The following is a 23419-nucleotide window of genomic DNA, read 5'->3' on the forward strand; positions in this document are numbered from 1 at the left end:
TGGCAGCAGCACACTTCAATACATAAAATTACTATAGAACAGTGCAAAAGTCTTAGGTACCCTAGCGATATATATGTGTAAGATTTTTATACAGTACTGTACGACAAAAAGGGATACAGCAAAATCCAAAATGCCTAGGATTTACAAGAATGATTTTGGATTTCATAGATTATATTTGGCAGCAACAGCTGAAATATTTTGGGAATATTTCCTCTGGGAGAAGGCAGCCAAAAGTGAGGAGAAATAGAAGAGAATGAATGGGAACTCTGAAAATCATTAAAACTTTTGAGACACTTCTGTATGTGAGGGGGAGGCTGGAAAGGTGGTCATTAAAAATGCAATTAGTAGGAAACTTTTTTCACCAGTGCTCGCATAAGGAGTATCTGGGTGGAGGATATCATGTACAAAATGCTGGAGGAACTCAGCAGGTCAGGCAGCGTCTGTGGAGGGGAATAAACAGTGGACATTCTGGGCCACGACCCCTCATCAGGACTGAATCTGCAGAACATTTTCTTTTCTGGATGGATTATACGTTCACGGCAAGGGAAAGTAGGAAGGAGAGAGAAAGCAATAAACAGGTAGTGTGGGAGGATGTTAGGGAATACTTAGAGCACTGTGTACAGATCTGGTTGTCACATTATAGGGAAGTGGTTGGACTGGAGAGCATGCAGAGGAGATTCATCAGGAAGTTGCCCTGGATTGAAGTGTCTCAGTATTGAGGAGAGACTGAATTTGTTTAAGCTGGTGATAAGAAGCACAGATGGACACATATCGAGAATCTTCCTTCCATTGTAGGAGTATCAAAAACAAGGAGATCTTAATGTGAGAGGAAGGAGATTTAACAGGGATCTTAGCAGTATGCGGAGTGGTTGATATTTGGAGCATCCTACCATGGAAAATAGTGGTATCAGAATCAATTACTTCAAGAGGGATTTAGTTTGTCATTTGAAGAGGGAAGGTAATAAAAGGATACGGTCCTAATGCAGGCAAATAGGATTAGTGTACACAGGTGATTCTGTGGATGCAACACACACTAAATGCTGGCGGAATATCTAGCGAGGGGAAAAATACGGTCAAAATTTTGTGTCGAGACCCTTCATGGATACTGTCTGGCCTGTTGGCTTCCTCTATAATTTTATGTGTGTTGCTTAGGATTAGCACAGATGAGCAAAGAAGTCAAAGTGGACGTGCTGGGCTGCAGAGAGCCCATTTGTGTTCTGTATCAGTCTGGGATGGTACTAAGAAATCTGTGTAACTATGCTTCAGGTCCCGGACTCTTATTTGGTCAGCCTGCCACTGTTTCCGTTCCTGAGATACTAAGACTGTACATGGGTGACCTCCAACTGTATCCATACCTGAGGTACTCATAGAGACCATACATTGGCAGGAAGTCGATGTCAGATAGAAACATGTAGGGCGTGTTGACGTGTTTCATTGCTATGTTCCGCAGCAGGTTGACGGGATAGAACTGCCCTTCCTTGTAGACGATGTGGTAGCCGACGTTGCTCCTGCTCATGAGGACCTCGGAGCCCTGTGCATAGCGGAGGAACTGCTGGGCCTCGGCGTCAGACAGGTAGAGGGCCAGACTGATGGGCCCTTCCCAGTGCTTACAGATCGCCTCCAGCATCTGCAGCCTGTGGAGAGAGGCAGACAGGAGCACAGCTTGTCAACTGGGTACAATGGGCAACAGCAAAAAACACGAGGGACAGCAAAATTAACACAATATTCACAGTAATGGAGTGAGACATTGAATATTAGATTATAATGTTAATTTGGGACATAAAATAAAGACAGCAAATAAGGAAATGGCAAATAAGGATTTTGTGCTGGTATCACATTTGAGGAGAAGGAAAGAATATCTGATATTCTTGTAAAACTAATATGGACTGGAGCTCACTAATGTTACCATTAGCAAGAATCGGTGTTCAAGATATTGTAGCAGTAAAAACTAACAATTCCTCGGCACCCCATGGACGTCAAAAGTAATTCAGGAAATTACAGCTGCTTGAGGCAAATTCTTCCAAAGCTCTTTCGATTCAGAAACTGTCCCTTCAGATCGGAAAATATAATCATCGCTCTATTTAGAAAGATGAGGGAGAGAAACCAGAAAATTACCAGATGAGTAATTTTAACAATGGTTATTGGAATCTATAATTAAGGATGCAGTGACTGAGACTTAAGAGACACCTGATCTAATTAGAAAGATCGAACGTGGATCTGAAGGCTAGGTCATAGCTAAAAAATCTAATTGAATATGATAAAATAACTTCTGTTGAGGTATGGGGAAGTCTTCTGATTATCGTTTCCGTAGAATTTGAGAAGATATTTGGTCAGGGTTCAAATACAGGAGTTTTGTAATGTTGAAGTTGTACAAAATATTAGTGAAGCTGAATTTAGAGTATTGTGTGCCTACTTACAGGAAAGTCATCAACAGGGATGTTGCTGGGACTTGAGAACATAAGTTACAGGTAAAGTCAAGTACATTAGAACTTTATTCCCTGGAGTGTAGGAGAATGAGGGGCGATCTTATAGAGGGATACAACATTCTGAGAGGTAAAGATGGGTAAATACATTGCAGGCTTTCTTTTTCCCTCTGAGGATGGGTGAGACTAGAAGTAAGGGTCTATTGTGAAAGGTGAAACACATAAAAAAGGATTTTGAGGGGAAGCTTGTTCACTCAGAGGATGGTGCGAACGTGGAACAAGCTGCAAGCGGAAGTGGTGAGCACAGGCACGATTGTAACATCAAAGAGAAGTTTGAGTAGGTCCGTGGATGATGAGGATATTTAGGGCCATGGTCAATGTGCAGGCAGGTGGTGGGACTAGGCAGAAAAGAACATGCCAGCATGGACTAGTTGTGCCAAGGGTTTGTTTCTGCGCTGTGGTACTCCATGTTTATGACTGAAACTGAAAGTGAATTACTGCCGTGTTTTGGAGATGGGTGTCCTGAAGGAGACAGAAAAAATAATGGGTATGTCTTGCAATTAGAAAGAAGTACCTTGTGACCTCTCTCAAGGATCCGTATTTAGAACTCAATTATTTATCAGATTTATCAATCACAGATAAAAGAGGACCATAAATCTTAGTTGTGATGATGCAAAGTTTGATGATAATATCAAGCAGTGTACACAGTTACATAAAATGTAAACAGATACTGATGAAACAAATCAACAGTGAGACAATTCAGTTGGTGACAAGACAGTGTGGTCTTGGCTGGCAGAAGGTCTGACCTTCTGTGAATTACCTAAGATTAGATTAGATGAGATGAGATTCAACTTTATTGTCATTGTGCCGAGTACAGATACAAAGCCAATGAAATGCAGTTAGCATCTGGCCAGAAATGCAAAGAATAGTGTTAATGTGAAAACTTGGAAATTGTGGAAGTCCAAAGAAGTTTGAAGTCCAAGTACACGTATCACAAAATGTAGACCATAAGACCACAGGAGCAGAATTGGGCTACTCAGCCCATCGTGCCTGCTCCGTCACTTCATCATGGCTGATCAATTTTCCTCTCAACACCATTTCCCTGTCTTCTCCCTGTAACCTTTCATGCCATGACTAATCAAGAACCTATCAACACCTGTCTTAAATACACCCAACAACCTGGCCTCCACTGCTGCCTGTGGCAACAAATTCCACAGATTTGACTAAAGAAATTCCTCATCTCTGTTCAAAATGGACATCCTTCTATGCTGAGGCTGTGCCCTCTGGTCCTTGACTCACCTACCAGAGGAAACATCCTCTCCACATCCACTCTATCTCAGACCTAGATTTCAGGCTGTTCAACATTTGATAGGTTTCAATGAGATTGCCCTCATTCTTCTGAATTCTAGTGGGTACAGTGCCAGAGCCATCAATCGCTGCTCACACCATAACCCTTTCAATCCCGTAATCATGCTTGTGAACCTCCTCTGAACCCTCTCCAATGTCAGCACATCCTTTCTTAAATAATGGGCCCAAAACTGCTCACAATAATCAAAGTGAGGCCTCACTGGAGCCTTATAAAGGCTCAGCATTACATCCTTGCTTTTATACTTTAGTCTCCTTGAAATAAGCGCTAACATTGCATTTGCCTTCCTCACCATTGACACAACTTGAAAATTAACCTACCAAGTCGTTTTGCACCTCAGAGTTCTGAATTTTCTCCCCATTTAGAAAATAGTCCATGCTTTTATTGCTTCTACCAAAGTGCATGACCGTACTCTTTTTGACACTGTATTCCATTTGCCGCTTCTTTACCCATTCTCCTAATCCGTGTAAATCCTTCGGAATACTCCCTGCTTCCTCAACATTAATTACAGCTCCACCTATCTCTGTATCATCCACAAACTTGGCCACAGAGACATTAATTCAGTCGCCCAAATCAATGACATACAACTCAAAAAGTGACGGTCCTAACACCGACACCTACAGAACACCACTAGTATGAGAAAATCTGCAGATGCTGGAAATGCAAAGCAACACACACAAAATGCTGGAGGAACTCAGCAGGCCAGGCAGCATCTGTGGAAAATAGTAAACAGTCGATGTTTCAGGCTGAGACTCTCCTTCTGAAACGCTGCTAGTCACTAGCAGCCAATCAGAAAAGGCTTCCTGTATTCCCACTCTTTGCCTGCTGCAAATCAGCCAATCGTCTATCCGTGTCAGCATCTTTCCTTTAACACCATGGGCTCTTATCTTGTTAAATAGCCTCATGTGTGGCACCCTGTCAGAGGCCTTCTGAAAATCCAAGTACACAACATCCACAGATTCTTCTTTGTCTATCCTGTTCGTTATTTCCTCAAAGAATTCCAAAAGATTTGGCAGGCAAGACTTTTCCTTAAGGAAGCTATTCTGTCTTTAGCCTACTTAATCAAGTGCCCCGCAAGTATCCTGAAACCACATGCTTAACCATCGACTCCAACATCATCCTGGACACTTTTCAAGCTAACTGGCCTGTAATTTCCTTTCTTCTTCCCCTTTCCTTTCTTGAAGAGTGGAGTGACATTTGTAATTTTCCATTCCTCCAAAAGCATGCCAGAATCTATTGTTCCTTAAAAGATCATTACTATTGTCTCCACAATCTCCTCAGTTACCTCCTTCAGAACCTTGGGGTGGAGTCCATCTAGTCCAGGTGACTTATCTACCTTCAGACCTTTCAGTTTCCCAAGCATCTTCTCCCTCATAATAGCAACTACACTCACTTCTGCCCCCTAACACCCCTGAACTTCTGGCATACTGCTCGTGTCTTCCACAGTGAAGACTGATGCAAAATACTTATTCAGTTTGTCTGCCATTTCTTTGCTCCCCCATTACTACCTCTCCAGCATCATTTTCTAGTGTCCAATATTTACTCTCACCTCTGTTTTACTCTTTATATATCTGAATAAAACTTTTGGTTTCCTCTGATATTATTGGCTAGCTTACCTTCATATTTCTTCCTAATCTGCCTACTTCCCACTAATTTTTGCCATATTATATGCCCTCTTTTTTGTTTCTTTGTTGGGTTTGACTTCCCTTGTCAGTCACAGTTGCATCATCCTGCCTTTAGAATACTCTTTTTTGGGATGTATATATACTGTCTTTTGAATTGCTCCCAGAAACTCCAGGCATTGCTGCTCTACTTTCAAACCTGTGAGTATCCCCTTCCAATCCATTTTGGCCTGCTCCTCTCACATGCCCCTGTAATTCCCTTTCCTCCACTGTAATACTGATAAATTTGACTTTAGCGTCTCCCTCTCAAATTGCAGGGTGAATTCTATCGTATTATGATCACTGTCTCCTAGGGGTTCCTTTACCTTAAGTTCACTAATCAATTGCACAACATCCAATCCAAAATAGCTGATTCCCTAGTGGGCTGCTCTAAAATACATCTCATATGCATTCTACAAATTCTCTGTCTTGGGATTCAGCACCAACTTGATTTTCCCAATCCACGTGCATATTGAAATCCCCCCATAGCTATCGTAACATTACCCTTTTGTTCAGAGGCCTGTATATAACTCCCATCAGGGTCTTTTTACCTTTGCAGATTCTCAACTCTGCCCACAAGTATTCTACATCTTTCAGTCCAAGTCACCTCTTTCTAAGGATTTGATTTCAAATACAGCCATGCCACCCTCTCAGCCACCTACCTGTTCTTCGATACAATGTGTATCCTTAGATGTTAAGCTCCCAACGATAATCTTCTTTGAGGCATGACTCAGTGATACCCACGATGTCATACCTGCCAATCTCTAACTGTACTACAAGCTCATCCACCTGTTTCCATATACTGTGTGCATTCAAATATAACACCTCCAGTCCTGTATTCATCAGCCTATTTGATTTCGTCCCCCTTTTACACTGCAATTCATCCTACTGACTGCAATTTTGCCCCATCATCTTCCTGTCCTTCCTGACACGACACACTGCCTCTGCTTGTACACCAAGAGCCCTATCCTAAGCCCTATCACTCTGGTTCCCATCCCACTAACAAATTAGTTTAAACCCTCCCCAGCAGGTCAAGCAAACCTTTACGCAAGGATATCGGTCCCCCCTGGTGTAACCCATCCCTTCTGTACAGGTCAGACCTTCCCCAGAAGAGATCCCAATGATCCAGAAATCTGAATCTCTGCCCCCTGCACCAGATCCTCAGCCACACATTTTTCTGCCTATTCTTGCCCTCACTGGCGTGTGGCACGGCCAGCAATACTGTAGTAACAGGGTAGTTCTAATGAACTGAAAACTTTCGTGGATTGTTGGCCTTTAGACCAGACAGTAATAACAACTGCTGGCTGGATGGTACATGGAGAATAGGAGTAGTACTGGGCATCGGAAGGAAGTCTACATTGCCCTTGGAGACAGTGTTATTTCACCACAATCGTGACACATTCTCAGCTGGCATCATCTCTTTGTATCGTCCTAGCTGACATCCAATTACCTGAATCAAATAACACTGGAACTAGAATCCCAATTAGACCACAAGATGCAGGAGCCGAATAAGCACATTTGCTCCACTAAGTCTGTTCTGACATTCTATCATGGCTCATTTTCCTGCCTTCTCCTAATAACTTCTGACACCCTAACTTATCAAAAACTGATCAATCTCCGCCTTAAATATATCCAATGACTTCCCTTCACAGCAATGAATTCCATAGATTCATCACCCTCTGGCTAAAGAAATTTTTCCTCACCTCTGTTCTGAAGGGACATCGTTGTATTCTGACACAGTGCCCTCTGATCCTAGACTCCTCCATGATAGGAAACATCCTCTCCACATCCACACTTTGTAGGACTTCCAATACGCGAAAGGTAAAAAGTGGGGAGGGGTGGGATAGCAGTTGACCGGGGTTGGTAGCAAAATGACATGGAGCTGAAGTCGAGATCCATCTTTACACTTGGTTCTACCTCTCATTGGACTTGTACGGCTCAGGGGACAATCTAACCTGAACCCACAACAGCTCGCCATTAGTCAAGAAAGCGCAGCAGTGCCTGCACTTTCTGAGGAGACTGAGGCATGCAGGGGTTCCCCATCCCAGCAACTTTCTACAGCAGCACCGTCAAGAGTATTCTCTCTGACTGCATCATTGAGTGGTACAGAAGCTACAAGGCATCGGACCACAAGACCCTACAGAGGATAGTAAAAACCACCATGAGCGGATCACTGGAGTTTCCCTCTCCACCACCTCCTCTCCGCCGCTTGTGACATTTACTTGGGAACATTGTATACGAAAGGGCCTGAAGTATTGTTGAGGATCTCCATCCCAAAACCTCTTTGACCTACTACTTTCAGGAAAGGCATCAGGACTTGAACCGCCAGACTGGATAACCTTTCTTTCAGGCTGGCATGGGATCACCCAAAATAAATCGGCACTGTTTGTTTTACTGAGGTGCCTGGTTTGAAAGATGAACACAGGCCTTGGCATTTTAAGCTAAGTTAATTATATTTACAGTAGTACTCCTGAGCAAATTGCTGTGTTTCTCATCTCAACCATCCTTCGTCTCAGAGAACACGAAGTGATAGAAAGGAGGAAGCTATCTGACCTGTCCATGGAGAGCTGGGCCACTAACGTGACCTCAGTTTGTTCTGCCGATGGTTCAAATGCATAGTGCAAGAAATAGAGGTGATTGCGATGGACGGTGAATCGTTCCCTCCGGAATTCGTAGCAGGGATCATCCTCGTCCAGCTCCAACAACTGCTTCTGAAGCTGAGGAACAGAAAAATATACCAGTAACCGAGCTTTCCTTTTGCACATTGATTATTTGTCAGTCTTTGTGTGTAGTTGTTCATTGACTCTGTTGTATTTCTTTGTTCCACTGTGAATGCCTACAGGAAAATGAATCTCAGAGTGGTGTATGGTGGCACGTATGTACTTTGATTGTAAATTTACTTTGAAGCTTGTGAAAGAGAGGAGGCAGCTCCCTGATTAGTCTGACATGTCCATTAGCCCACTCTGAAAAGTGGCCCCGATCTGGCACTTGGCAAAGACCATGTCCAGCAGACATCTCACATACACTTGGATAAACTGGTGACCAAAATGACCAAACAAACCATGCTTTTCTCATTGTTCGAACACCATTGCACAAGTTTAATTTCATATCATGTAGCACGTGGAAAGCAAATATTGTGCAGTAGAATTTCCTGACCTGCACCTCATTCATAAAAAGGTATTGAAATAGTTGCAGCTGCAATTCCCCCTCCCTCAAGTCAAGGTTTTGGCTAAGGCTGTGCTGAAATTGAAATGGCTGCACTGTTAGATTTATCATCAGCATCAACAGAGTAAATGGGGCAAGTAAAAGCTGATCAACCATCTTGGGCATGGATACATCCATCTCTCTGATTTTTGGATCTGCATCATTAAAGTTCTAGCCACTAGAACCATCTCCAAGTCTTTCAGCATTGTATTCCTCTCTTGAGTGCTCTACGTTGTGGTCTTCCAGCCATGATTATGTCCTCCTTGCAATAAAATCAATTCTTTTCTTTCAAGCTATGATATAATTTAAAACATTTTGAATATCAAATATTCAATCTTCTTCCTGCTTCAAGGATTTAAAGGTTATTCATTTCTTGTAACATTCTACGGTGTTACAAGAAGTGGCTGCAGAGATAATGAATGCATTGCCTGTGATCTTCCAAAATTCCCTAGATTCTAGAGAATTCCTAGACGTTTGAAAAATCATAAGTGTAACACCACTATTTAAGGAAGGAACGAGACATAAGGAAGTTTGGGCAAGTTAGTCATTGGAAAACTGCTGGAATCCATTATTAAACGGACAGCAGAAGGTCATTAGGCAAATCGTAGTGTAAACAAGAGAAGTCAACATAATATAATATAAGGGAAAATCTATGTTAAAATCATCAATATTTCTTGCGACTGCAATCAGGACAGAAAAAGTACATAACGTAGTTCTGGATTTCTTACCAACATCAATAAAGTTTCAGATCAAAGGTTATGCAAGGAGCAGGAACAGTCTAGAATGACTGCAGAGTAGCCAACATTGGTGAAGTTGTGAATGGATACAGAAGAGTACAGATCATTTACAGATACGTACAGAAAAATGGCAGATGGAGTTTAATCCAAGCAACTATGAGGTGTTAAACCCTGAGAGGCCTGATGTGAGAGGGAATTATACAATTAATGGGAGGTTCTTTATCAACACTGATGGACAGAGGTACCTTGAGGTCCAAGTCCACAGCTCACTGAAAGTGACCATGCAATCAGATAGGGTGATAAAGATGGCATTTGGCATGGTTGTATTTTTCTTTATAAAACTTTGGTTATTTGGACTCAGAACACCTTGCACATTTTTGGTACTAGTACTACAGGAAGGATGTGGAAGATTTGGAGAGGGTGTGGAAGAGATCTATTAGAATGCTGCCTGGAATAGAGGGTATGAGCTATAAGGCGATGTTGAGCAAACATCCCTGATTTTCTCTGGAGCACTTGGAGGCTTAGTGGAGAACTGATTTCATAAGGTTATGAAAGGCATATAGAGTAGACAGAATCTTCTTTACTCGGGGTAAAAATATCAAGTACTAGGACATGCATTTAACGCGAGAGGGGAATATTTAAAAGAGATGTACGAGGCTTTTTTTTAGATGGGGAGTGGCAAGTGCTTTGAATGGGTTGCCAGGGTTAGTGTAAAATAGACACATGAATATGTAGGGAATGGAGGGATATGGATCATGTGCAGGTCAAAGAGATTTTATTTAATTTAACATCGGGTACAGTACAGACACAGTGGACGGAAAAGCCTATTCCTGTGCTATGCTGTTCTAAGTTAATACAGAAGGTATGATCTCCAAGTGCAGCTGGAGGTGATACATTAGCACGAAAGAGGACTGGCCAACATGGGAAAGGTAAGCTTAAGATATTTTGAAGGTTGGAGTTTTCATGTCATGAATGAGGTGCCACAGAGGTCACCAGCAGGACAACTATTTACAATCCATGATAATAACTGAGACAAAGGGGCAGAGAGTATACAAAGATAAACTAAAGAGAGCTTCTTCCCCTCCACCATCAGATATCTGAATGTTATTCTTTTAGTTTTCTCGCACCATTTTTGCACGTTATTGTAATTTTATGTCCTTGCTCTGCACCGTTGCCGCAAAACAACAAATTTAATGTCATAAATGCCAGTGATGATAAATCTGGATCGGGAGCACAATTTTTGAGGAAGACAGATTCTGCAAAGGGATCGTAGGTGGGTGATGAGAGTGGGAAAACATTTGGCAAATTGATCATAGTGCAGGTAAATGTGAGGTTATTTATGTTTAAGTGGAGGCAGATCACAGAATGCTGTGGTGCATTATTGTAGGTGTCCTTGAACACAAAATGTAACATTTTCACTGATGTACAACGTACTGCTCGGAAGTCCAAAGAAATAATTGGGATTGGAGTCGTAAAGGAGGAGAGTCCTGCTACATCTGTACAGGGGTTGGGCACGATCATTTCAGACAGTTTAAGTCTACTTGTTTCACGGGAGATGCACTTCAGTTGAAGGCAGTGTAGGGATGCTTGACTGGGCTGATTTTCTAGGATGGATGTGGTGCTTTCAGGGGAAAGGTTGGGCAAGTGAGGCCTTTGCTCCTTGGGAGTTTAGAGGTGATGTTATCGAAATAGAGGAGGTCTGGAGGTGGATGCTGAGAGATGGTTTTCCTTGGCAGGAAAATCCAAAATCGAGCTAAGAAGCAGTCTGAATGGTTGGGGAATTACCTGGGGCCTGAGGGGCTCAGGAAGATCAGAGGGACCTGGGGAGATGGGGTTTGGGAACGTAGTGCCATGGAAAGAGTAGCAAGTTAAAAGCAGTTGCGGTGGATGCAAGGATCTAAGCTAAGTACAGGACATTCAGTGACTGCAATGCTGCATGGAGCTGTGAAAGCCTATGTACTTACCACGGAAACACCTGATGACGATGGTTTCTGGAACAGGTTAGGCCAAGTTCCTCACACTGTTCCAAAAGAAATGAGGCTGTGGGGCTTCAGTCAGTGGTGACTGAACGAAGTAGCCTATCAAATGTTTACAGTGATGTAAAATGATCTTCAACTGGACTTCATCTCTTCCCACTCTGGGGATACTAAGGTTCCTTCAATGAGTGAAGCATTAGGTGACAGAACTTCAAGGCACTATTAACTTGTATGACAGTTCCAAAACTTTCCGCAAACTCCTGCGGCGTGCTCTCTTCCTCTTCTTAAACTCTAGCAGGGTCTCTGCCCCCCAGGTAGTGTTCAGGTTCCAAGTTCAATTGCAAGAGTGGTACCTGGGGAGTTTAACTCCCAAAAATTACACCAATTTGGGGATACAAATCTGATCACAGCGACAGTGATGGGATTACTGAAACACTGTACGACTGGTGCATTGATTCTCTAAACAGGAAGATATCTGCCATTCTGACCTCGTCTACATTCCATCTATTTTTGTTTTACAGCAAAGGATCTCATTTTGGTCATCAAATCCATGCCAGCCCACAGAGCAATGCCATCCCTATATTCATTTCCCCTGTAACCTATTTTGCCCAAGTTCTTATTAACACCCCCAACATTCAACCAGTCAGCTGCACACGAGGGGAAATTTACATGAGCCAATTAATTGACTGATTCACACATCTTTGAGAATTCGGGGACAATATGCCCCAGAGGCCAGGATTGTAAACTGGAGAATCTGAGCGCAATTGTGCCAGAGTTAATTTCAACGAGCCCCTAGAACAACAGTGAGGAGATAAAAGACCAGGAATTTGTTTCACGCGATCCTGCCTGAGGGATAAATGTTGGTGAGGACAAGGGACAGCTTGACCATTCTGTGAGGCCCGAGGAAGACTGAATCTTATTTTAATTTCTCATTGTAGAGAGCACATCTCAGACTGTGGGGTGGCTCCTTCTGAAGGGCACTGATGGGCTGATCTAGGTCAATGGTCCCCAACCACTGGGCCGCAAAGCATGTGCTACCGGGCCGCGAGGAAACGATATGATTCGGCGACGTGACCGTGTTGATGACTTGCCGGTTGGCACCTTCTTGCCCAGACTCTTGGCGGCAGAAATATTGTCAAATGTAACGGACCAAAAAACATTTTTCTTAAAGGAAAATGTTTTAGAAAAAGGATGGTATGTAATTTTCCTGCAGATAATTTTAGCATGTAAAAAAGCGAGGAAAAAGCCAAAAAGCCAAATGATTTTTCTGACGCCAACCACATTGGGGGAAAGGCCAGATTTCTGGACTTTGGCGCCGAAAAAGCCAATCTGGTAACCCTGTAATCTGTCAGCTGCACCTTTCCTCATTCCCTGTCACGCCCACTGTTGAACTTGAACGCACGCAAAGTCATTACATACGTGAGGTCATTATGCATGCGTCATCCCCATGTCAGCGCAGGAAGAAGATCAACTCCTCGAGCTCGCAAATGACAACGGGCTGAAAAGTATGTTTGACATAACATCTCTGCCGGCATTCTGGATCCAAGACAAGGGTAAATATCCTGAGATAGCCATGAAAGCACTGAAAACGTTGCTTCCGTTTCCAACATCATATCTCTGAGAAGTGGAATACACTGGACATAAAGAACCCCCATCACCCCTCGATGGCACCGTCTTGTTGTGGGAATTAAGCCCAGGGCTCCCACTGATTCAGCCATATTGGTGTGTTGCAATCATTTTATATGTTCATACCAGGAAAATATGCACTGTGTGTTTAATATCCAAACGTTACTTAAAATGTTATGATGCTATCGACTTATAATTGACTTATCATTATATTCATGCGAGGAAAATACGTGCTGTGTGTTTAATATTAAATTCATTTGATAAACCCTTTTAGAAACAAAATTGAGTGTATTAGCCGCTTATAAGTGATTTATAGTTGACCTACCACTTATATTCTGGTAGTGATTACACTCCCCGCCCCCCCGCCGTCGGCCGGTGCACAAGAATACTGTTAATATTAAACCAGTCCGCAGTGCAAAAAAGGTTGGGGACCCCTGATCTAGGTGACACAATAAAGCCTTACATGGGGCTTGAACACACCACCTGTAAACTCAGAGGCGTGACTGCTACCAATTGAGGCTAAACATAGGAACAGATACAGTGCATCGAAGGGCTCCCACTCAAACAGTGTGAGGGAGCTTCAGGCAGCCTCTTCCTGTCTTTTCCACTTACATTCTGACTGTTCTTGTCGATCTCACTGGGGCAGCCAAACAGCTCACGGCGCAGGAGATTCCCGTCGTATTCCAGGAACGTCAGGTAAAGGTTCCTAAAGAACTCCACGTGCTTATTCTTCACTCGCAGTTTCTTGGGAGAGTTCCAGTGGATCACCTGCGGGGAAACAAAGGCAGGTCAAGGTCCCATGTTTCAAGTTAGCATGAGAGGGACGTGGGTGTACAATAAGAAGCAGATCCATTGGCTCCACAGCTACTGCAGGCTTCCACTGCCACAGACTGTGGCTGTCTGCTGATATTAAATCAGTGACTCTTCAACAGGGAACACACATGATTACCAAGTCAGATTCTCAGTATTAGTTATCCCTGAACTCGGCTAGAGACAAGGTTCTTCTTCAGGAAAACATGGATGTAATGCTGAAGGCTTTATGCTCATCGGTCAGACCATATTTAGAATATTATGAGCAGCTGTAGGCCCCACATCTAAGAAAGGATGTGTTGTCATTGGAGAGGGTCCAGAAGAAGTTCACACAATGATCCCTGAAATGAATGGGTTAAACATATGAGAGTGTTTGAAGGCTCTGAACCTGTACTTACTGAAGTTTAGAAGAACGAGAGGAGATCTCATTGAAACCTGCCGAATATTGTAAGGCCTAGACAGATTGGACGTTGAGTGGATGTTTCCAATAGTGGGATAGTCCAGGACTGGAGGGCACAGCTTCAGAATATAAGGATGTCCCTTCAGAAAGGAGATGAGCAGGAATTTATGAGCAGACAACTGTGAAGGCCAAGTCATTGAATACATTTAAAGCCCAGGTTGATAAGTTTGGGTAGTAAGGGTATCAAAAGTTACAGGGAGATGGGAGGAGAATGAGTTTGAGAGGGATAATAAATCAGCCATGATTGAATGGCATAGCAGTCTCGAGGGGCTGAATGGCCTAATTCAGCTCCTATGTCTATTGGTTTTATGGCCCTATGGTTTTACAATTTGAAACCTTTCTTCAAACAACACAGCACTGTGGCACAGCTGGAAGAACCACTGTTTCCCAGCTCCGGTGACCGGAGTTCGATTCTCCTCTGGTGCGGTGCACGTGGAGTTTGCACTGTGTGGGCTTCCTCCGATTCCTTTCTTATCCCAAAGATATGGGTAATTTGGCCGCTGTGAATTGCTCCTGGTGTGCAGGTGATGAGTAGAATCTGGGAGAGTTGATGGCATTTTTGGGGGGTGGGAGAGGAGCATATTAAAAATGTTATTAATATTGGTTAAGAAGACAGTTTATGGTCTACATTGACTTAAGGGGGCTAAAGGTCGGTTTCTGGGCTGTGCCTTTTTATGTGGAGGTGAATCACACGTAAGATATCTCCCCTCGGAGTGGGGGAAACAAATGTAAACTTCCAAACCAATGGACACTTAACAGCAACAAACTGCTGGAGAAACTCCGAGCCAGGCAGCATCTATGGAAGGAAATGGACAGTCAATGTTTCTGTTCGAGACCCTTCATTTGGATGCTTCATCTTCATTGGTCTAGATAAAGAGTGTCAGCCCGAAATGTTAACTGTCCATTTCCCTCCCCAGCTGCTGCCTGACCTCCTGCAGAATGGTTGTTGCTCCAGATTTCAGCATCTGTGGCTTCCTGGATCTCTAATGATTTCCTTTTTTTAAATTTAGGCAAGGATATGAAAGGCAATGGAGCCAAGGAGATGGATATAAGGCATGGATCGAATACCAATAGTATGATGGGCTAAAATGTCTACATGTTTGACATTTGATATCATGTCCCAGTAGGGGCCTCTGATACATGTTTTGACTCTCAGTGTCTATGGTGTGGTAGTAGTTAAGTTGGCGAACAGCAGCCAGAGGTGTGAACCATTGATTCTGAAACACGAGTTCAATTCCCACCGCAGCACATGGGGAATGTTCAAAGTAAATTTATTATCAAAGTATGCATATGTCACCAAATACTACCCTGAGATTCATTTTCTTGATTTGTAAATTCAAGTAAACCAAGAGACTGTCAAAAATTCCCATTTGACTCACTAATGATCTGCAAAGAAGGAAGTTTGCTGCCTTTTTTTGCTTGCTTTGTAGGTGACTACAGACCCAACAATGAAGTTTCCTTCTAACAAGGTGTTAAATTCAGGATGGGCAATAAATACTGGCACTGGCACTGCCAATAACATCAAGGTTCAGTCTCTCACTGCTGCAGTCGAAGGTTCTCAGCTTCTTCAGAAGGGCATCAATCATACCGATACTCAAGAAGAGCAGGAGTGAGCTACTTCAATTACTATCACCTAATAGCATTCATGTCTATTGTGATGAAGTGCTTTGATAGGATGGTCATGGCTGGAATTAACTCCTGCCGGAGCCAGGAAAAGGACACACTGCAATCTGCTTTGGACCACCTGCACAACAGCAATACCTGCATCAGGTTGCTGCTTGTCAATTACAGCTCAGCGATCAACAGAATCACCCCCTCAGTACAAACCACCAAGCTTCAAAACCTGGGCCACTGTACCTCCTTCTGCAACTCAATCCTTGACATACTCATTGGGAGATCATAGTTAGGGCAGATTGGAAATAACGTTTCCTGACAATCAACCTCAAGGATGCATGCTTAGCTCACTGCTCTACTCCCTCTACACCCATAACTATGTGGCTCGGCACAGCTCAAACGCCAAGCTGGCTATAAATTCACCGATAACACAACTGTTGTTGGCAGAATCTCAGATGGTGACAACGAGGCGTACAGGAGTGAGATAAATTGGCTGGTTAAGTAGTGTCACAACTATAACATTGCACTCAATGTCAATAAAACTAATGAAATGACCGTGGACTTCAAGAAGGGGAAGTCAGGAGAAAACACACAAGCCCTCATTGAGGGGTCAGTAGTGGAAAGGGTGAGTAGTTTTCTGGGTGTTAAAACATCTGAAGATCTATCCTAGGCCCAATATATTGAATGAATTATGAAGAAGGCGCACCAGCCATCATATTTCATCAGGAGTTTGAAGCGATTTGGTACGTCACTAAAGACTCTAGCTAATTTCTACAAATATACAGTGAAGAGCATTCTAACAGGTTGCATCACTGTATGAGATGGAGACACCAATGCGGAGGAGCAGAAAAAAAACTCAGCCAGCTTCATCATGGGCACTAGCTTCTCCAGCACTGATGACATCTTCAAAAAGCAATGTTCTTAAAAAGGTGGCAACCATTGTTAAGGACCCCAAGCCTCAGGACATGCTCTCTTCTCATTACTACCATCTGAGAGGAGGTACAGGAGCCTGAAGGCCCATGGTCAACATTTTAGGAACAACTTCATTGTCCTCCACCATCAGATTACTAAATGGTCCATGAACACTACTTCACTATTTTGCTCTTCTTTTGCACTACTTATTGATTTTTCTATATTTCTTATTATAACTTATAGTATCTTTATGAATTACAATGTACTGCTGCTGCGAAGCAACAAATATCGCAACACGTGCCAGTGATAGTAAACCCGACTCTGACAGCTGAACCCTGAAGGTAAGAAAGTACACAGCTCTAACCATCCCTTTCCAGCAAGTCGAAGGGAAACTGTTGGGGAGAAATTCAACTGTTCTTCGAAAACACAGAGCAAAATGGATATGTGAGTTACGTCAGTGAGGGGAGAATTAATACAAATGCTCAAAATAAAAACAGACCTTGTGGTGACAAAAGCATCAAAGATGCGAGACTCTTATAAAAGAGCTAACAACAGTAAGCATTACCTATTTTAACTTTTCATGACTGCTGATTTTTCCAAAGCAATGGTGTGTAGGCACTGCTGAGATTCACCAGCCAATTTGTAGGCAACAATATCTCACAAACAGGAATCTAATAACTGGCTAATCTGCGTGAGTGTTGAATGAAGAACAAGCATTAGCTTGCTCACCAGAAATGATTTCCTTCCTCCCATTTTATTTGGCTAATCAGTCATGGCAAGTTTGACAATGAACTTCTGCTACACTGGAGCATCAGCCTAGATTTTATGATTAAGAGGTGATCTCACTGAAATATGCAGCATTCTCTATGAGCTTGACAAGGTGTCAGCTGACACTCTCCCTGGCTGCAGTGTCTAAGACCATGGGGTTACAGTCTCAGAATAAAGGGTCAGGACAAGGATGAGAAATATTTTCTCTTGGGGTTGTCATTATCTAAGAAGGCTGTGAAGTCTTGGTTGCTGAGTACACTCCATTCATTCTTTCTTACAGTATACAGTCAATTTATTATATAGTAATGTCTATGTCACCATATACTAACATGAAGTTCAATTTTTTGCAGATATTTACAGGAAAATAAAGAAATATAATAGAATTTGTAGAAAACTATGCAAAAAAAACTGACAACCAATATGCAAAAGAGGACAAATTGTGCAGAACACACATACACACATTTATATATATATTTACACACACATACATACGTTTACACACAGATACACACATTTTTTGTATATACACACACACATACAGTATATATGACTAATACTGAGAACATGAGTTGTAGAGTCCTTGAAATTGAGTCTGTATGTGTGGAAGCAGTTCAGTGCTGAGGTGAGTGAAGTTATGCTCGGCTCTGGAGCCTGTTGGTTGTAGGGTAAAACAGTTCCTGAACTCGGTGGTGTGGGACTTAGACTCCTATACCTCCTACCCAATGGTAGTAGTGAGAAGACAGCTTGTTCTGCATAGTGGGTGGCCTCGATGATGGGTGCCGCTTCTGTGGCATTGCTCCTTCTAAATGTGCTCAATGGTTGCTCGATAGAGAAAGCATAGGCACTTTCTGCAGTGCACTGTTCACTGGGGGCAGTGCCCCATCTTTCCAACAAGGCTCACATTATAATTTAATACCATAACTAGCTATCCGCATGTAATGCATACAAAAGAGCAATGTACCATTAGATTTTGTATGCATTAACTCAGCTCACCCAGAATGGTGCATATTCTATTAATTAAAATAAATTGCTACATGAGCTTCAACAAGGATTTAGAACACAGGAGATGTGAAGATGGTTCAACCTGCCTTATGTTAATGTAATAGATGGAGTCAGCTGTGAGTCTCAGAAGCTTTTTGCTGCTCTTCTGGGGATGTTGAATTATATCTGGTCCATTTCCTATCTTTTTTTGGTGGGCTACCTACTCCTCAAATCCGTGAGCTGAGGTTGGGAAATCTTGGACTTCAGTGAAATCTATGAGATTCATCAAAAAAAAAATCCAAAGGGATCAAGAAAGAGATGAGGATTTTCTCCTAGGGGTGGTGATTTTTTGGGATTCTCTACCCAAGAAGGCTGCGGAGTTTTTATCTGTAAATACCTCCAAGGTAGAGACTGTTAGGGGAATCAAGAGATGCAGGGCTAATGCAAGTGGAGGTATTGAATTGTAGAAGAGACATAAAGAGGCCCAATAGCTTGCTTCTATTTCCTATACAGAGGTGGTCTCAGGAAGCAGAGGAACGGTTACAGGATTGCCTTGAGTCAGTGGACAGGGCTGTGTTTGAGAACTCATCTGACGACCTGAATGATTACATCAGGGCCGTTACAAACTTTATTAAAATAGCTGTAAATGAGTGTGCCCCCACAAAATCATTCAGTGTTTACCCCAATCAGAAGCCCTGGATGAAGAATGGAATCTGCAATTTGCTGAAAGCCAGATCAGAGGCATTCAAATCTGGAGATCGAGAATTCTACAAGAGGTGCAGGTACGATCTCCAGAAAGCCATCTCTCGGGCGAAGTGGAGATTCTAGACTAAACTGGAATCAACGAAGAACGCTCGACAGCTGTGGCAGGGTTTGAATGCCATAATCTCCTACAAAGTTAAATCTTGTGACACAGGGGACAACAGAGCTTCCCTTCCAGATCAGCTCAATGCCTTTTACGTTTGGTTTGACCACCAGAGCAGGGAGGAGCCATCGCTTACTCTCATGTCTCTTGATGATCCTTTAGTCTCAGTGTCTGAAGATGAAGATGAGGCCTTCAAGAGAGTGAATCCATGGAAAGCATCCGGTCCAGACGGAGTACCTGGCCGAGTACTGAAGACCTGTGTTGACCAACTGTCTGATATTCACAGAAATCTTCAAACCCTCTCTGGCACTGTGTGGTATCCACCTACTTCAAGCAGGCTTCAATCCTATTGGTGCCCAAGAACAGCATGGTATCCTGTCTGAATGACTATCACCCAGTGGCTCTTACATCCACAGTAATGAAGTCTTTTGAGAAGCTGGTGTTGAAGCATGTCTGCTCCTGACTGAGTGGCAACTTTGATCCACTCCAATTTGCCTACCGAAGCAACAGGTTTATAGCAGATATCATCTCATTGGCTCTTCACACAGCATCCGGACAGCAAAGATGCATACATCAGGATGCTCTTTATCAATTACAGCTCAGCATTTAAAACCATCATCCCCTCAAAACTAATCAGTAAACCCCGATATCTGGGCCTCAATACCACCCTTGTGCAATTGGATCCTGGATTTCCTTAGTTGTATACCAGTCAGTTTGGATTGGCAAAAATATCTCCTCCACAATCTCCATCAGCACAGGACCTCCACGGGGATCTGAGCTTAGCCCCCTGCTCTACTCGCTTTACACCTACGACTGTGTGGCTAAGTAGAGCTCCAAAACCACATACAAGTTTACTGATAACACCACTACTGTGTGATGAATCAACATACAGGAGGGAGATTGAAAATTTGGCTGAGTGGTGTAACAACAACAACCTCTCACTCAGTGTCAGTAAGACTAAGGAACTGATAGTATACTTCAGGAGAGGGAAACCAGTGGGCCATGAGCCAGTAATCATCAGAGGTGGACAAGATCAGTAACTTTAAATTCCTGGGTGTCACTATCTCAGAGGACTTGTCCTGGACCATCATATAAATATAATCGCAAAGAAAGCATGACAGTGCCTCTACTTCCTCAGGAATCTGTGGAGATTCCTCATGTCATCAAAAACCTTGGCAAACTTCTGTAGATGTGTGGTGGAAAGTGAGTTGACTAACTCCATTATGGCCTGCTATGGCGACACCAATACCTTTGAGCAGAAAATCCTACAAAAGATAGTGGATTTGGTCCAGTACAACAGGGGTAAAACCCTCCCAACCATCGAGCACATCTACATGAGACGATGCCATAGAAAAGCAGCATCTATCATCAAAGATCCTCATCACCCAAGCCATGCTCTTCCGTTGCTGCTGCCATCAGATAGAAAGTACAAGTTTCTCAAGACCTGCACCATCAGGTTCAGGAACAGTTACTACCTCTCAACCATCAGGCTCTTGAACAAAAGGGGTTAACTACACTTATTTTACTTCTGGGGTTCCCTCAACCAACGGTCTCACTTTAAGGACCCTTTATCTTGTTATTTCATGCTCATTATTGAATGCTATTTATTTATATCTGCATTTGCACAGTTTGTTGTCTATTGATCCTGTTTACAGTTACTCTTCTATAGATTTGCTCAGTATGCCTCAGGAAATGAATCTGAGGGTTGCTGTGGTGACATGTACAGTGGTGCTAGAAAGTTTGTAAACCCTATAGAATATTCTCTAGTTTTGTATAAATATGACCTAAAATGCGATCAGAAAAGCTAAATAAAATAAACAAACCAAAACCATAAAACTTGTTCTTTTATTTATTGAGAATAAATTTATAACAAATTTTAATTTGAACTCTGAACATCTTTTGTTCTTGTGTTTAATTCCTCAAAGGGTAGGTCTTGAACCTTAGAACTTCACAATCAAAAAAAATAAATTACAAAAAAAAACTTCAGAATCAGAGGCAGGAATGCAACCAACTGAGTGACATCTCATCCTCAACCAAAATAAAAATCTAAATCAGAAGTCATTTCCCCAAAATACATCACGAGAAGGTGAAAGTTAAGGAAGGATGTGCTGGAGAGGGTCAAGAGGAAGCTTACAAGTATAATCCCAGGAATGAAAGGCCTAAGCTTTGAGTTTTTGATGGTGTTCAGAAGGATGAGGGGGTGATGACATTGAAAATTATCCTGTACTGAAGGCCTAGTTAGAGTGGATGTTTCCATTAGTAGAACAGTCGAGGATCCGAGGGCAGAGGCTCAGAATAAAGAGACATTCCTTTAAAACTATGATGAGGAAGAATTTTTGGAACTCATTGCCACAGTAGTCTGTGGAGACCAAAGATATTGGGTGCTTTTACTGCAGGGGTTGATTTGTAAGGGGACTAAGTGTTACGGAGAGAAGGCAGGAGAACAGGGATTGAAGAAAATTGATTGAATGGTGGGACAGACTCAAAGGGGGAATTGACTAATTCGGCCTTTGTATTTCATGGTGTCATAAGGCAGTAAGATAGGGCAAGGATTATGGAGCTTTAAGTGAAGAACCAAATTTGATGCACTGCTGAACTCTGGCCTGCTCACCCCCATTCATTCGTTCTTACAGGATAAAGAGAAAGTACTGGCTATTGTATTGTGTAATGGGGGGCAGTGCACTTTCTTTCCAACAAGAAACACATTCTGATCTATTACTATAACTAGTTATCTGCAAGATAATTCATTAAAAAGAGCGATGTACCATTAGAGATGCAATCTTCAGCTCACTCAGAATGGTGTAGATTCTATTAATTAAAAGAAATTAAGTTGCTACGCAAGTGATTTTACAAGGATTTGGAACACAGGTGTTGCGAAGGTGGTTCGACCAGCCTCATGTTAATGTAATAGATGGAGTCAGTCAGGAAAATCTCAGGTACTTTTTGCTTCTATTTTGAGAATGTAGAATGATATCCGATCAACTACCCGTCCCTTTAGTGAAGGACCACCTACTCCCCAAATCCATGCGTTAAAGTTGAGAAATGCTTGGATTTCGATGAAATCCAAGAAACTCATCAAAAATTTCAATGGGGTCAGGACAGAGATAAGGAGCCATATTTTCTCCTGGGGATGGAGTGGTGATTCTGTGTGATTCCCTACTCAAGGTGTAGAGTCTTGATTGTTGAGCACATCCACAACAGAGACTGCTATGGAAATCAAGGGATACCGGGCTAACTCAAGTCAAGGTAAATGAAAGGCACACGTTTTTAATGAATTCTCCACTACTGAAAATCTGCACGTTTTGTAATCTTGCCATGTTCTGATGAATGATCTCAAACGGCTTGTTCTCCTTTCGTAAATGCTGCCCATGTAGGTTATCTCCAGGGTTTCCTGGCTTTCATGATATATGTCAATAAAAATAAATCTGATTCTGATGATCTTTGGGACTACAACTGAGAGCCAGCCAAGATTCTGTGCTTGAGTGGAGAAAAAAAAAACTCTGTAGAAAGAGAAAGGAAGGCCGTTGCTGAAGTTTCAGTCATCAATCAGCCCATTGATTTTATTTAAAGCTTCGGCTGAAATTATGCTTCAATTCAATGCCCTTCTAGTTACTAATATCATATTCAGAAACACTAGCAATGATCTGGAAAGATTATAACCATAGTGTTTACAGGTCATTTGATCCGACTGATGTGCTTCCCTCAGTCTTCATCATTCACCATATCCTCTCCTCACATCCTCATTTATTGCTTTCACTTATAATGTGGCAAAACCAATCCCCACCTCAACATCGTGGCTCAGCAGGCTGCTCATATCTGATACATTCCCTGGGTGAAACAGCTCCTTCTGAATTTATAATTGCTTCATTAGTTTGGAATTGAAATTGGAATTGGCTTATTATTGTCACATGGATCGAGGTACAGTGAAATGCTTGTCTTGCATACTGTTCATACAGATCAGATCATTACACAGTGCACTGAGCTAGAATAAGTTAAAACAATAACAATGCAGAATA

General features: G+C 42.5%; 1 protein-coding gene across 5 annotated transcripts in view; it reads right to left on the minus strand.

Moving 5' to 3' along the window:
- large1 (LARGE xylosyl- and glucuronyltransferase 1) overlaps nt 1–23419 on the minus strand; it is a 442193-nt gene that overhangs the window by 16494 nt on the left and 402280 nt on the right. For all 5 annotated transcript variants that reach the window (XM_072268022.1, XM_072268024.1, XM_072268023.1 and 2 more), the window contains 3 exons: nt 13606–13761; nt 8004–8167; nt 1356–1634 (listed from right to left, as the gene is read on the minus strand). In XM_072268022.1, coding sequence (XP_072124123.1) covers nt 1356–1634; nt 8004–8167; nt 13606–13761 — 599 coding nt within the window. The remainder of the gene's footprint in view (nt 1–1355; nt 1635–8003; nt 8168–13605; nt 13762–23419) is intronic.

Source organism: Mobula birostris, chromosome 9 (genome assembly GCF_030028105.1).
Source record: "Mobula birostris isolate sMobBir1 chromosome 9, sMobBir1.hap1, whole genome shotgun sequence".
NCBI lineage: Eukaryota > Metazoa > Chordata > Chondrichthyes > Myliobatiformes > Myliobatidae > Mobula > Mobula birostris.